The sequence below is a fragment of the Astyanax mexicanus genome, chromosome 2, assembly GCF_023375975.1.
Source record: "Astyanax mexicanus isolate ESR-SI-001 chromosome 2, AstMex3_surface, whole genome shotgun sequence".
Taxonomy (NCBI): domain Eukaryota; kingdom Metazoa; phylum Chordata; class Actinopteri; order Characiformes; family Acestrorhamphidae; genus Astyanax; species Astyanax mexicanus.
The window spans coordinates 6,068,095-6,084,294 of NC_064409.1; the positions used below are offsets into that span (position 1 = coordinate 6,068,095).

A 16,200-nucleotide genomic window follows, 5' to 3' on the forward strand; every position below is an offset into this window, starting at 1 on the left:
TGCAGCTCTGGCAGTTTTCAACGCTTCAGTCACAGACAACAGAGCCGTCTCGGTAGAGTGTCCTTTTTTGAACCCAGATTGGTTCTGGTCCAGAAGGTCATTCTGGGAGAGGAAGCCAGAGACCTGATTTAGAACTGCTCTTTCTAGTGTTTTAGAGAGAAAGGGTAGCAGTGAGACCGGTCTGTAGTTGTCAACCTGGGCGGGGTTGAGAGAAGGCTTTTTAAGCAGTGGTGTCACATGTGCTTGTTTGAAAGCAGTCGGGAATACACCAGAAGTTAAAGAGGCATTGATCGTGTGAGTGATAGCCGGAATGATTGCAGGTGCGATAGTTTGCAGTAGGTTTGAAGGAATTGGGTCAAGCGGACACGTAGTAGGACGGCTACGTGTTAGGAGAGCCAGTGTCTCGTTCTCAGTGAGAGGAGTTAACGAGGAGAAAGCAACGCCTTCGGTGGAGGGACACCGGGCAGTAGAGGATGTAGTAGGACTGCTACATTGTGTATCAGTAAACTGGTTGCTGATAGCTGCCACTTTCCCAGTAAAGAATGAGGCAAGTGTTTCAGCAGTAAGGCATGTAGCCGGAGGAGGAGGCGGAGGGTTGAGTAGTGATTTAAATCTAGCAAATAGTTTCCGGCAGTCTGTGAGAGAGCAGAATTTATTGTGTTAAAATTCAGCTTTAGCAGTTGTGAGGTTGGCTGAAAAAGAAGCCAGGAGCAGTTGGTAATTTTTTAGGTCTGCTTGTTTTTTGTTTTTTTGCCATTTTCTTTCGGCAGCTCGGAGTTTGGAGCGTAGTTCCCTGAGTGTGTCATTTTTAAGCCATGGCTGCGGTTTGTTTGAGCTAATGGCTCGAGATGTAAGAGGACAGAGGTTGTCCAAACAGGAGCTTAGTGTGGAGCAGAGAGTGTCAGTGGCATCATTTACATTGAGTGATGAAAATGAGCCTGGTGGAGGCATATTGTCAGTCACCAGCGAGGAGTACTGGTCTGCTGAGAGATCTCGAAGATTTCGGCGGAACGAGACCATAGTAGGAGTAGCTGTGGGTTTATTTGAAATATGAACATTGAGTTTCATAAAGTAGTGATCTGAGACGTGCAAAGGAGTGACAGTTAGAGAGTCGGTGTCACAGTTACGAGTGAAGATCAGGTCTAGATGTTTGCCAGCTTTATGTGTTGGAGGGCTGGGGACCTGCTCCAGTTCGAAAGACTGCATGAGGGATAGGAAGTCTGTGAAGCTGGTACTGTCATGGTGGATGTTCATATCCCCTAGAATGAGCATGGGACAATCTTGCTCAGGGATAGAAGACAGTAGCATGTCAAGTTCATGCGTGAATTCGCCCATTTGACCAGGAGGATGGTAGAGAACAATAATGGCAAGTTTTGCTGGAGTATTAACCAGTGTTAACCAGTGTGGCATGATACTCAAATGTATTGAATGTGTTTGCAGGTAATAGTGGAGTATGTTTTAAGCCATTAGCGATTAATAGGCCCGTTCCACCTCCTCGTCCAGAGAGTAGAGAAGTGTGGGAGAAGGAATAATAATTGGAAAGAGCCGTCGGAGTAGCAGTATTTTCAGGTTTGATCCAAGTTTCAGTCAGTGCCAGCAGTTGTAATGACTGATGATTCGCATAAGAGGCGATAAAGTCTGCTTTATTAACAGCCGACTGGCAGTTCCATAGCCCAACAGAGAATGAGGTAGTAGTGGGCGTGGTTTGTTTTAGTGGACACAGGTTAGTATGATCCTGGCGCCTGTTTGTGTTTTTACGCCTTCTGTGCGTGCCGGAAATAACTGAGATGTGTTGGGAGCACATTTTTAGGAGGCAGTAGGACGGGCTGCCTTGTCAGTGGCCTTGCTCGGTGGACTCGCGCAGGTAGACTCGCAGGTCTTTACCCGCGTTGGTCTTCACACGAGAGGGTCTGTACACAACAGCTGACGCCTTCGGCTGACGCCTCGGCGAGTGTGAGTGACGAAATAGGATTCTAGATTGCGCACAGCTGCGGGCGATATAGGAAATCCGCGCCTTTTAAAGCCGTGAGTAACGCCCCCGAGGTCCGCAAACAGAGAAAGTGTGAAAGAGGGGGTTTGCCACGCCCCGCTCAAGTGAGAATCGCCCAACCTTGTCCAAAAAAGCGCGCTGAAAAGCGCGTTTGCTGTTGCTGCTACAGCGTATCTGAAGTGAAAGTAAAGTAAAAAAAGTAAAAGAGCAGTCTGGTGTAGCTTGAACTTCCTGCTAGCCCTGCTAGTGTGCCCTTGTCTTATTTTCAGGCTTCTGGATTAACACGTCATGTTGCAGTGTTTTAATTCTTGACACAAGAAGTAGATACACAGTGCTGTCTCTGTGTCTGTGTAAGTGACAGGCTGCTGCTGCCTGAGAAGCGCAATGGGGAGGGGGAGTGCGAGGGGGGGGGTATTAGTGGGGCAGGATTAAACACGAGGTAACCGCATGGCCTCCATCCACATGGTTGGGCACGTGCTTGTAAACGTGAGCACATGTTAAAAGCTGTGCATCTGTCTCAGTCCAGCACAGTTTTGCGGCGCAGATATTTCCAGTTACAGCTGAATTCACGCTTTTAATCCCAGAAAAACAAACGCTCTTATTTACCATCTAAAAAGCCATTTAAATGTCTGATTAAAGAGCAGATTACTGTTATTTCGCTGTTTTTCTCGCGTTTTGAGTGCTGACGACGCTGACTCAGCTCTTGATTGGTCCAGACGCGAGACAGCACGCGGGGGGAGGGGCGGGGCTGGTGATGTCATGGGTCCTGCATTGTTTTGCGATGTAAAAAATGTTCAATATCGTGCAGCCCTATTCTGGAAGTCATCATATGTTGTTTTCTTTCTTCAGGCAACTAAAGACATTAATGGCATGACCCTGAAGATGCCTTACCAGTGTTTCATTAATGGGGTGTTTGAGGATGCAGAAAATGGAAAAACATATGAGACTGTCAACCCTACTGATGGCTCAGTAAGTGTTTATGCTATGTTGAATATTTGAACAAACAAACACTTATACATCTACACATATCTTTTTAATATGAGATTGTTTTCTGCTCCTGTTTTCTAGGTGATCTGTAAGGTTTCGTTTGCCTCTGTTGGGGATGTAGACAGAGCAGTTGTTGCAGCTAAAGAGGCTTTTGAGAACGGCCCCTGGGGCAAGATGAACCCCCGCGACCGTGGCAGGCTGCTGTACAGGTGAGCTCTGGAATATGATTACTTATAATCCTTTATTATAAGTAGTTAGTTATACAGGAGTTTCAGTTTAGTTCTCCAGCACTGAGACTGGAGCAGCATTAGCATCAGCTGCTAACCGTGCTAAGCGCTAACTCTTTTGCTGTTTAGAGGTGAGTATTATCGGCCTGTATCCTGCTGCTAACTCAGGCTAGCACTGCTGGAGCAGCATTAGCATTAGCTGCTTACCACACTATACACTAGCTCTTTCACCGTTCAGAGGCAAGTATATTGGACTGTAGCCTGTGCGTTTACTGTGTTAAAACAAGCTACATAGGATGAACTGCAAGCTAATAGCGCCCTGGCTTACCGGAACACTCAGGGTTCCTCAACGTAGCACTGTCGGGTGGCATTTAGCTGCTAATGCTAATGCTACTGCACCCAAACCTTAGTGCAAATCTGGAAATCTAAGCTTATTGTAAATAATTGGAAACACTCATTTAATTTTACTTTTTTTTTTATTACAGTTTTGTTTACGTAGCTTAGCTTAACTTAACTTAGCAGCACCCAGCAGCAAGACCTGCTGAATTAGAGAGAAAACAAGGAGACACCCCTGTTCCTTATTAGTGTTGCTTAATGCGGCTTAAAATCTGGTGCAACCAATAGTGAGAAAAATACGGTATATGTTTATGAATGCTGGGCTAAACTTGCAAATGATGTTACTAATTGAAAATAGGATCATGCTAACTAGCATTCTTTCATATTTACCCACCTACATATTATGGTCTGCCTTTTGTGGACACCTCATTTTTAGATCATGCCAGAGGGGGGTTATGTTCAGGTCTTGGACTTTGCCATTCCAACACTTGTCTTTCTTTGTAGCTTAAGGTCATGGATAGCTGTTGTTTTATTCTTCTGTAAAAAAAAAAATTTTACTTATTTTATTAAATTGTTTCTTAAATTATTACAAAGTGTCCAAGCCCTGAAAAAAACACAGCAACCTTAAACCATGACACTCCCTCCACCATGCTTCACAGTTGGGATTATACTTGTTAGGCTAATACTTTTTAGGCTTTTTTTATAGCCTGCCCTGTAAAAAATTTGATTAATTGATTGTGGAACTGTAGTAACAGAGAGAGTTTTTTAGAATATTGTCTAGCTATATATCCTTACCCTTTTCTAGCATGTACTATGAATATGGAACTGTAGTAACACAGAGACAGTGATCATTAAAAACTCATATTTCTTTATCTAGCTATGTGCTATGTATTTCTACTTTTTTTAAGTCTACTTATGTCTTTACACAGACTGGCTGATCTTATGGAGGAGCATCAAGAAGAGTTGGCGACCATTGAATCCATTGACTCAGGTGCTGTATATACTCTAGCACTGAAGACTCACGTAGGCATGTCCATTCAAACCTTCAGATACTTTGCTGGCTGGTGTGACAAGATCCAGGTGTGTATTTATAAAATGCAATACTTATGTTTTATTATGTTGTGTTACTTTATATTATGTTTCTTACATTCCATAAATTGTGTCACACAGGGCACAACAATACCCATTAACCAGGCCAGACCCAATCGAAACCTGACCTTTACCAAGAAAGAGCCTCTGGGGTAGGTCTGTTAGGATGTATGGATGTATTACACAAATATGGAAGTGTATAATATATACATTTTTCAAGATTTATGTTTCTTTCTATTTTAATAAACCAGAGTATGTGCCATTGTGATCCCATGGAACTACCCTTTGATGATGTTGGCCTGGAAGAGTGCGGCATGTTTAGCTGCTGGAAACACACTCATCCTAAAACCTGCACAGGTAAAACATTTACGCAAAAAAAAAAAAAAAAAAGATCTTTAGACTCTTAATTTGCTCAAAACCAAGCCCAATAACAGGAAGTTAATAGGTAATATAAAACCTTCTGCAACACAGGTGACTCCTTTAACAGCACTGAAGTTTGCAGAGTTGACAGTTAAAGCAGGCATTCCTAAAGGTGTCATCAACATCGTACCAGGGTCAGGTAGGTCCCTCACTTTATGTATTATCATCTCTAGCACTTTCTAATTATGTATACAAAATACAGTTTAGATTATCTGCCCGAGCAGAATACTAAACCCGAACTTGGGCCAAGATTTCCACCACTTTACTCAGGCTCTGTTTGGTCGGGCTCAAGAAAATGATCTGGGACATCAGGCCTATGTTTATAATTTTATTTTAATTTTATATGAAGATATGGTGTCATGATCACAATATAGCAAAGTAACAAATCAAACTGTAATTGTAAAAAAGGTGCAAAAGTTATAACCTTATAATCAGACAGTACTGGCCTGATTATAGAGCACTGGATTATAAGGCGCATTTCAGGAGACACTATAAGAAATTCTTATTCAGCAGGTCTCACCGCTAGGTGGGGTCGGGGGTAGCTAACTAAGTTAAGTAAAGCTAAGCTAAGTAAGCAAAAATATAATATAATACAAAAGTAAAATGAGCGCTCTATGTTAATCTACACAGATTTCTCTCCTGAGAAAAGTTTATTTGTGTGAATAAAGCACTTCTGTTTACTTACAGTAAGCTTAGATATCCAAATTTCCACTAAGGCTAGGTGCAGCAGCATTAGCATTAGCGGCTAACCACTAGCACTATCCACAGTTAGCTCTATTAAATGCTTTCTGACAGCGCTACATTGAGGGACCCTAAGTGTTCTGGTAAGCCAGGGTGATATAAGCTATTTACTGTAAGGAGCAGGAGCATTAGCATTAGTGGCTAACCACTAGCAGTTAACGGCTAATGCTGCCTGACAGCTTTATATTAGCTAGCGATTCATCCCACCTAGCTTGTCTTAACACGGTAAATGTGCAGACTACAGTCCGATATACAGTTAGCAGCTAATGCTAATGCTGCTCCAGTAGCAGGCTACAGGACAATATTCTCCCCTCTGAACAGGGAAATAGCAGTTCGCGGCTAATGCTAATGCTACTACAGTCTCGGTGCTGGAGAACTGAACTGTGGCTTTACTGCTCCTTAATACCTGACTGGTAAAATTCATACATAAAGAGCACTGGATTATAATGCTAACTGGCGATTTTTGGAAAAATTAAAGGATTTTATTTGTGCTTTATAGTACAAAAAAATACGGTATGTACTTACACACAGTTTTAACTTTGTTTAAACTGATGATCTTGGAATCTGCTAAGATGAAGGATCTGCTTCATTAATTTAAGTAATTTATGCAAAATACATAAAAGCAATTTTTATAATTTGTTTATTTATTTTTAGTGTAAAAAGTTATTTTAAACACAAAAGAAATGTCAGTACTTTATAGTAATTTATTTTACCATTATTAAAATCAGCGTGTAAATTCATGTGTAATAACAAACATCCCACATTTTAATCTGATAGGCTTTACTGTGTTTGTGAATTAGTGTTTTGAATAGTAGTGCTAATGCTTGTGATGCTGATGGTGAATCTCTGTCTCTCAGGTGGTATGGTAGGACAGAGGATGTCTGATCACCCCGATATCCGTAAGTTAGGATTCACTGGCTCCACCCCAATTGGAAAACAGATCATGAAAAGGTGTGTGAGCTCTGTGTGTGTGTGTGTATATAGCATACTGAACACACACTACTTATATAAACATCTGAATATTTACAGAAGTTTCATTCAGCCACTATCAATTTATTCACACCTCGTATCCTAAGAGCTAAACAGTGGTTTAACGTTTATAGATTGTTTCAGCTGTTACAGTTCTTCCTCTTTACACACTTTTGTCTTTTGTTTCTGCAGCTGTGCCGTCAGCAACCTGAAGAAGGTGTCTCTGGAGCTGGGGGGCAAATCCCCCCTCATCATCTTCAGTGACTGTGACATGGACAAGGCTGTGAGGATGGTGAGAACTCTGGGGTTTGATTAGTGATCAGAAGATAAACAGGTGGATCAGCCTCTTTGATTGATTTAATGTTTATATGTCTGTGTGTGTGTGTGTGTGTGTGTGTGTGTGTGTTCTAGGGTATGAGCTCTGTTTACTTCAACAAGGGGGAGAACTGCATAGCTGCAGGCAGACTGTTTGTGGAGGAGTCCATTCATGATGAGTTCATCACACGCGTGGTAGGACTAAAATCACATTTTATTATTATTTTTTTATTAACTTTTATTAAATTTTAAGTTTAACACTTTTTGTGGGTTTTTTTTTCATTATTTTAAAATGTTCTGCATTGTAGATTAATACTACAGTCACTCAAACTATAAAGAAGAACATACAAAAATTATTTATTAAACCAAACCGTGTTAAACAAAACAGTTTATGTTTTATAGATTCTATATCAGATTCTTCAAAGTAGCACCTCTTGCTTAGATCCTAGCACATGGAATTCAGGCTTTCAGTTAACAGCTGTGCTGAACTCATCAAGAGTTAATTACTTGAATTTCTTGTCTCTTAATGTGTTTGAGAGCATCAGTTGTAAAGTAGTGAAGAGGTAGAGTTACAGGTATACAGTGAATAGTGAATATTTTAAGTGAGTAATGTTTTAATCCAGGTTATGAGAAGCAAAAACTACTTAAATAAGTAAAGATAAAATACTGTAAGAAACGAAGGTCAGTCAATCCGAAACATTGAAAGAACTTAGAAAAGAAAGTATCATCAAGTGCAGTCACAAAAAAAGACAATCAAAAATGTTGAAATGATTGAATGATGAAACTGGCACTCATCAGAACCTCCCCAGAAAAGAAAGACCAAGAGTTTCCTCTGCTGCTCAGAAACCACACGTTAACAGCTCTACAGATAAAGAGCACCTAAATGCTTCACAGAGTATTTTGGTTTGTTTAACACTTTTAAGTTACTATGTGATTCTTTATGTGTTCCTTCATAGTCTGGATGACTTCAGTATTTATTAACTATGTAGGAAACAAAATTACCAAAAAAAAACATTAAATGAGAAAGTGTGTCCATATTTTTAATTTAAAATGTATATGGTACATAGATGAACCAAACATTATGACCACTCAGAGATAAATCAACAAATATTGATTATCTCTCAAAAACTGTTTCACCATAGTGAATGATACACTGCCTGGCCAAGAAAAAAAAGGGTCACACACTCTAATATTTGATTGGATCGCCTTTAACTTTGATTGCAGTACACATTCACTGTGGCATTGTTTCAGTAAGCTTCTGATAATGCGTCACAAGATTTATTTCAATCCAGTGTTGCTGGATTAATTTTTCACCAAGATCTTGCAGCAGCATTGATGATGGTAGAGTCTGACCAACCGCTGCACAAAGCAGCTCTTCTCCATCCAGCACATCCCAAAGATTCTCAATGAGGTTAAGATCTGGACTCTGTGGTGAACTCTCTCTTAATCCATGTGTGAAAATGATGATCTCATGCTCCCTGAACCCTGAACTCTTTCACAATTTCAGCACCATCAATCCTGACATTGTTCATCTTGGAATATGGCCGTGTTCATCAGGGAAGAAAAAAATGATCCATTGATGGAATAATCTGGTCTATATTCTGTATATTCAGGTAGTAGGCTGACCTCATTGTTTCAGCACATACTGTTGCTGAACCTAAACCTGCAGACACCAACTGCAGCATCAACCAACCCCACATCATTTACTTACTTAAATCCAGGTGGAGACATTTTTTTTTTTGGCCAAGTAGTGTATATAAGAGTTACTAGATCATAAGTACAATATTGAAGCAGTAGGACAGAATCCTACTGTTAACTTTTAAAACATTTTAAAGCGTCACTTTCTAAACTGTTTCTAAACTGTTAATTATAAAGGTTGAGGAGATTAAGAAGATGAAGATTGGGGATCCTCTGGACCGGTCCACGGATCACGGCCCCCAGAACCATAAGGCTCACCTGGATAAGCTGGTGGAGTATTGTGAGATCGGTGTGAAGGAGGGTGCCACTTTGATCTATGGAGGAAGGCAGGTGGACCGACCAGGTGAGACCCCATACTGTATACACAGTATATTACCTATAAAAGTATCTGCTCACCTGCATCTCTGAGTTTGGGGATGGTTGAAGGGTTTGGATGGAAGAGAGATCCATGGAAACTCTCTGATGTCTAGTTTGAGTTTAATGATTTGGATGGGTGGGCGAAAACTGTTGGGAATATAGTGTATTATTTATATTATGTGATTAATAAAGATTTTTGCTATTATGCAGTCATATTATGCAATCATTGAGTATTAAAACCTGCATATGAAAAGGCATTGTTACAGTAATGAAGTGTGTCATCTGTTATACAATCAGAAATTAATTTGTATTTATTCTTCAGTGAGTTTAGTGTATAATAATGAATATGAGATATAGTGAACTCTATGACACCGGATGTCAATATGATGGCAAAAGATGAATGAATTCTCCTCTTTTTTATCAATTTTGAAGACACTGTATTTTTTACTATGTACACCAGGGGTGTCCAAACTTTTTTTGTTGGGGGCCAGAAGGAGAAATATATTTGAAGTCACGGGCCACAGACTCTGTAATAAAACAAATAATGAAATATACCACTTTAAATAATACTTTTTCCTGATTACTTTCATTTTCACATAATTTTACTTTATTTACTATCTTTATCTATCTTTGACAGTGTTGTGTAAACTAAGATTTGGCCTGTTTTTCTGCGTTAAAACTGTGCTCCCTCTCCGCTTTTAGACTCTTTGGCTCGTTTGGACACCCCTCATGTACACAATATATGATTCTTAATGTCACGTTCTTGTCCTGTGTCTCTCTCGTCTGTCTCTGTGTTTTTGCTGCCCTCCTGTTTGTTTATTACCTTTCTCTCCCACATGCTTCCCTACACGTGGCCCTGTGTTCCTCTTGTGTGTCTGCCTTAGTGTCTTCATCTGTGTTTATTTGTAACTCCAGCCTCTTGTTACCTGTCCCCAGGTGTTTCCTGTTTCCTGTCTACTTCCATGTGTTCATATATAACCCATTTGTTCCTGTTTTCCCTTGTCGGTTCTTGTATATCTGTTAGGTTATAGTTTTTTCCTTAGTTTCAGTGTTTCAGTCTCAGTGTTTTCCTTGTTTCTATGTTTTTTTTTGGTTAATCTTTTTCTGCTTTCCAAGAACACATTTTGTGACGAAATCACATGCAAGGACTTATGTGTTGCTATGCAATGTGGTGATTTCTGTTCTTTTGTGTTTTGACTATGCTGTCGTACCACTCTTTGGATGCATCAAAAAATGCATTGGTGCTTCAATATAACACTTTTCTTTGCATTTTTTTTTGTAGAGTGTAAACATTTTTTTCTTATTCTTTTGTCTATTTATATTTATACAGGATACTTCATGGAGCCTACAGTGTTCACAGACGTTGAGGATCACATGTTCATTGCTAAAGAGGAATCATTTGGCCCTGTAATGGTGGTGTCCAAATTTAAGGAGGGGTGAGTCCTGCCTATGACAGTTTTTTTGACACAATGGCTCCGCACAACAGCCTGATTAAGATCTTAAACAGATATACATGTGTCGTGTTGCAGTGATGTGGATGGAGTGCTAAGAAGAGCCAATGACACAGAGTTTGGTCTGGCATCTGGAGTCTTCACACGGGACATCAATAAGGCCATGTACATCAGTGAGAGGCTGGAGGCGGGAACCGTTTTCATCAACACCTACAACAAGACGGACGTGGCTGCACCCTTCGGAGGATTTAAGCAGTCCGGCTTCGGGAAGGACCTCGGTAAGAGGCATTTCTAATGTTAACTTAAACCTATGAAGTTATCAATCAGCAGTACTGATCATCATTAACCCTTGTGTGGTGTTCGGGTCTGTGGGACCTGTTTTCATTTTTCATCAAATGATACTAAAAAATATTTTTTCTAACTCAAACTCATTGCCATTGGCTCATTTTTTGTGAAAAACATATATCAAAACACATTTTCGATAAACACACACTGTACACCCCCCCCCAATACACATTTATATTACAATAAACATTGCTTCATTTGTACATTTGAAACGAAACAAATTTTCTACTCATGTCTTGAGTTTAATTCATTTTCTTTTACATTTTATTAAAAAACTAATAAAAAAGAGTAGCACTTTTTAAAAGAAATGTAACATAAGAAAGGTAAAGGGCAAATATTAACCATGTAAGCTGTTTATATTGCTTGCAATTTAGGTGAAGCGAGCATGTGTAAAGCATTTTAATGTAGAATTGCTTAATTTTGCTAAATTAAATACAAGTAACAAAGTAAACGAGTAACAAAAATATGAACACCACTAATAACTAAGGTAATTCACTAAGGTAAATATATTAAAGTTAAAGCTTAGTTGGACATTCGTCTCTTGAGTTTCTGCACGGATCATCTTCATACTAGACTATTCTAACTTTTCAGTGTATTGGAATAATGGACTGTCTGTACATCATGATTTTTACTGTAGGGACCTTTTAGGCATTCTTTCTCTCATAAACAAGATTATCTGAATATTTCTGAATTTGTCACCTGTTTAGAATCAATACCAACACTACACAAAGCAGATACTTTTATAGGCATATATATATAATGTAATCATAGGGCACTATATTAATTAACGTCTATTTAAAGTAAACAACCTAGTAACCTGTGGTTCTTTAAAAAAAAAAAAAATTAAAAGTCAAAAGAGCGCTGTATATTAATTTAGACAAATTTCTGAAAATTACAGATTTTTAGCATGGTTAGCAGCAGCGTTAGCTGCGGTTAGCAGCGCTTAGTGCTAGTAAACACCACCCGACGGCGCTACACTGAGGAACCTGAGTGTTCTGGTAACCCAAGGCGCTATCAGCTAGCCGTCCATCCCACGTAGCTTTAGTTTTAACATGGCAAACACACAAACTACAACCCAATATACTCACTTCTGAATGGCGAAAAAGCTAGTGCTGCGGTTTGTGGCTAATGCTAATGCTGCTGCACCTAGCCTTATAGCTGCACTTCAGTGGAGTGGCTTTACTGCTTCTAACTACCTGACTGGTAGAATTCATACATAAGCTTAACAGATTATAAGGTGCACTGATGATTTTTGTTTAATTTGAAAATTAAAGGATTTTAAGTGGTTTTAAGGATTTCTAATGGTGTTTCATTCTTTCACAGGTGAGGAAGCTCTTCACGAGTATCTCCGGACCAAAGCAGTGACTGTGGAGTACTAAGGGAAGATAACAACTAATAATTTGCTGCTCCTGGACTTTGAGCTGGACTGCCAGGCGGTGGATGGGACTGCAGGTCACATGCTCCATCCACCAGCTTGCATTGGCTTCGGCTTAGAACTAGTTTGATAAAGGGTTTAAAAAAAGCACTCCCTGCCAAGACTACACTGCTGTGCCTATCTTTTCTATCAGTTTGCCTCCGGAACTTGCCTTTCTGCGAGGGAAACGCCGAATTTCCAAGCCAAAGGCAGCTCAAAGACATCCATGTGGAACCAAGAACAAAGTAGAAACAAAGCCATGTGAAAAAGAACATTATTAACAACACTGCCAACATCTGACTGACTTAGCAACCAGTGAAGAACATAATATAGCCCTATCTGGACAGGGTTAGTTTCTCAGGGGGTATTGGGGTAATTTTCTCTTTTATGGGGGGTTTTTATCCTGTGTGATTTTATTCCCATCTGGAACGATCATGTATGTATTTTTTTCAGACGTCCTCTAAGAAAATTACAGGCTAAAGTACTGTTTTTTGCCAAACTCCATGATCCTCCGGTAATTTTATTCCTGTCCAGGCGCACATCTGAGTTTTGTCTCCTCGTGTTAAAATATATGAATAAATATATAACATAAAATAGCTATTTTTCCACCGTAATTACACTTTGGGTGTGCATTCGCACTAAGATCCACATTAAAAACGCAACAGTGAGTGGAAATGGAGGAGCTACTGAACTCAATGTCATGTGACCGAGAAAGCCAAAAAACTCACTGGTCCTCCTGTTTTTTAAATTGTAGTCCAGATGCAGGAGTTTTATCACAGATGTCCCCCTGAGAAACTAATCCCATCCAGATAGGGTTAAGGTTGAGTTTTTAAAACCTTTTTTTTTTTTTTTTTTTAAGTTTCTGCTTGTTACATAAATCCACACTTTACAGCTCATTTACATCATTGTTGTCTTAAGGTTTTTTTTGTTTCAGACATTTTAGGAAATGTTTTTAATCGTCACACCACTTAATTTGAGATTAATATATGTGTACATATTTTATAGAGAAGGAGATAAATTATCATGCTATATATTTTTACCTCTGCATTCCAGACAGGAAATACAGAATGACTGTGATCCGTAAATGTAAGGATAAGCTAAAGGTTAAGGAAATGTTAAGATGTTTATGTTTCATAGGCCATTTTCACAAGCTGATATGCTTAGTCTTAAAACTCTTTAAGGTTGTAAAAGACAGTAGGAGATGTACTGTAACACTTTACTTGGATGGTCCTTGGATTGTTGATGCCTCGTTGGTAGTCAACTAAAATTTAACTAAATGTCAATTAAACGTAATTGAATTCTCTGTTGAATGTAACCCTACACCCTAACTTTAACCTTTAAAAGTCAGATTAAGGGTGGTTAGTTTCAAGTTTTAGGCTAATAGTAGAGGTAAAGTTTTTTTTATATCATTTTATTTCAAATTTTTATCCCATTCCCAGTTTACACAGCCAATTACCCAACCCACTCATTAGGACTCTCCCTATCACAAGTAATGCCCAACACACCAGGAGGGTGAAGACTAGCACATGCCTCCTCCGACACATGTGAAGTCAGACTCCGCCCCTTTTTGATCTGCTGATGAGCAGTATTACTGAGTAGCATCACAGCGTGTTCGGAGGAAATTGCAGCAACTTGGTTCTGATACATCAGCTCACAGATGCAGCCTTGTGCTGATCCACATCACCCTTTGGAGTGATGAGGGGAAAAAGAGCACCATCCACAGAGAGCAAGGCCAATTGTGCTTTCTCAGGGCTCCTAAGTATAGGGTTAAATGTAGGGTTAGATTCCATTGAGAATTCCAGCTGAGAGTTCAGATGCTTTTAATTGACAGATATTCTCTCGACATTAGTTGAGAATCTATGAGGTGTCTATAATGGACCATCCAAGTAAAGTTGTACCGATATTTGCTGTGGGAAGCACACTGTACGAAGAACCTTAAAGTCATATAGAGTATAGTGTGTCCTTTAGTCACTCAGAAGGGTTTAACCATGGCGAGAGTACAATATATGACATTTATAAAGGTTCACTGAACGACAACACGCACAATGCAATGCAACTGCCAACATCAACACTTCCTACCATCACTCTGATCCATGAAGTATATGAGGAAAAAAGTCTTCCACTATTTATTTTGCCAAGCAGCTACGATACAGCAACAGTATTACACCAACATCTGCCAACAATAAAATCAATTTTAAGAAACAGTTTTGTTTTTGACAGTGTCTTTTTTTTTGCTCACTCTGGTTTTTCTGATTTTGCTATTTATAGGTTTATGTTTGAGTAAAATGAACATTGTTGTTTTATTCTATAAACTACAGACAACATTTCTCCCAAATTCTAAATAAAAATATTCTCATTTATATTTGTATATATGTGTATGTTATGTTAGTATTCAGCATTCAGAAAAAAATAGGCATTTGCTTATTAAAGAACTACCCTTTTAAAGAACGTCACAAGATAAAGAATTGAGCAGCAAATTGACTAATGCTCCAATTCACAAAACCAACTGGAATCTAATCACAGAAAAGTGTAGCTTTTAAGCTCCGCTTAGTGCAGAGCTTTTCAATCCTGGTCCTGGAGCACCTCAGCCTCACAGGTTTCGTAGTTTGTAATAATTACAGCTCACCTGTTTAAAACAATGAATTAAATGGCTGTGGCTGAGGAGAACTGGAGTGTTACAGTGGGAAGACACTGGATCAAGCAGGACAGACGGGCTTACTCCTGGACCAGGATTGAGAACCTCTGGCCTAAGGCCAATTTATACTTCTACGCAATTTATAAGTGTGCTGCTTATATTTTCGTGTGCGTGTATCAGAAGCTCTGCATCGCTCCGCAGTTTAAAACGCGAAGGTTGGAATGTGTGGATGGGAACGCGAGGCCTTGGCTGACCAATCACAGCTGCAGCTGTAATTACATTTCCGGGGATGTACGCGTCAAGTTACGACATAAGCTACATGGTGACACAAAAGTATAAATTGATAAATTGAAACCTGGTACATAAAATTCAAATAATCTTCAGGGGCCTCATGTACTAAAGGTCCATACGCACAAAAACATTGCGTACACTATATTTCATGCTCACGTTCAGATGTACTAAATTTGACTTGAACGTGAGAAAGTGCGTTTCCCCACGGCACTTTCGCTTCGGGCGTACGCATGTTTTTTTGTGCGTATTTATTGTGTTTTTGTCATTTGGCGACACATAGAGGCGATGCATTGAAATTACAACTATTAAGACATCCTTTATGCACACATTGTAGTAATATGCCATTATTGGGTAAAATAAAGTGAATTAATCAGACAATTTCATTGAAATGAAATAATCGTTCAACGTGTTTCCACTTGGCCAGATTATATAAACATGCATAAAAGTTTGCGCTGGAGTTGTTGGAGATGCAGAGTTGGCATTATTGGAAAACATTGCTAATTGCCAAATTCACTGAGAGCGCATTTTCCGTGACCATTATGTTTTTTTGTCCCATGATGATGACTGGCTTATAAACCATTTTAGATTTCCAAGAGCATAAGAGGATAAGAAAACAAGTTGAGTGCGTGACGGGTGGCTTCTTATTTAAATTAAAACATTTATTATCTATCCTAGAATAATACATTTAAAATATGGGTAAATATTAGTTATTACGCTATGTGTCTTGCAACACTTTTCTTTCTTGACTTGCACATTATACTCTATATAATTATAATTATTGTTATTATTATTATTACTATTATTATTATTATAACATTATACTCTGCGTAATTGAGGGAGGAGTCATGGCAGGTGTGATGTTTTCGCGCACTTGCGTTTGATTTCAAGTTGATTGCGATGTACTAAGAGAAAGTACGTGGGATCCTGCCTACGCA

The 16,200-nt window shown here is 39.2% G+C and overlaps 1 protein-coding gene across 1 annotated transcript in view; it reads left to right on the plus strand.

Annotated features, from left to right (window-relative positions):
• aldh1l2 (aldehyde dehydrogenase 1 family, member L2) overlaps positions 1–13,410 on the plus strand; it is a 32,820-nt gene extending 19,410 nt beyond the window's left edge. Inside the window, exons 11-23 of the mRNA XM_022671823.2 lie at positions 2,840–2,959; positions 3,059–3,186; positions 4,470–4,620; positions 4,711–4,781; positions 4,881–4,986; positions 5,101–5,188; positions 6,648–6,741; positions 6,952–7,051; positions 7,171–7,269; positions 8,950–9,115; positions 10,460–10,565; positions 10,659–10,858; positions 12,249–13,410. Of these exons, the coding sequence (XP_022527544.2) occupies positions 2,840–2,959; positions 3,059–3,186; positions 4,470–4,620; positions 4,711–4,781; positions 4,881–4,986; positions 5,101–5,188; positions 6,648–6,741; positions 6,952–7,051; positions 7,171–7,269; positions 8,950–9,115; positions 10,460–10,565; positions 10,659–10,858; positions 12,249–12,304 (1,485 nt within the window). The 3' untranslated portion in view covers positions 12,305–13,410. The remainder of the gene's footprint in view (positions 1–2,839; positions 2,960–3,058; positions 3,187–4,469; positions 4,621–4,710; positions 4,782–4,880; positions 4,987–5,100; positions 5,189–6,647; positions 6,742–6,951; positions 7,052–7,170; positions 7,270–8,949; positions 9,116–10,459; positions 10,566–10,658; positions 10,859–12,248) is intronic.
• The last annotated feature ends 2,790 nt before the right edge of the window (positions 13,411–16,200 follow it).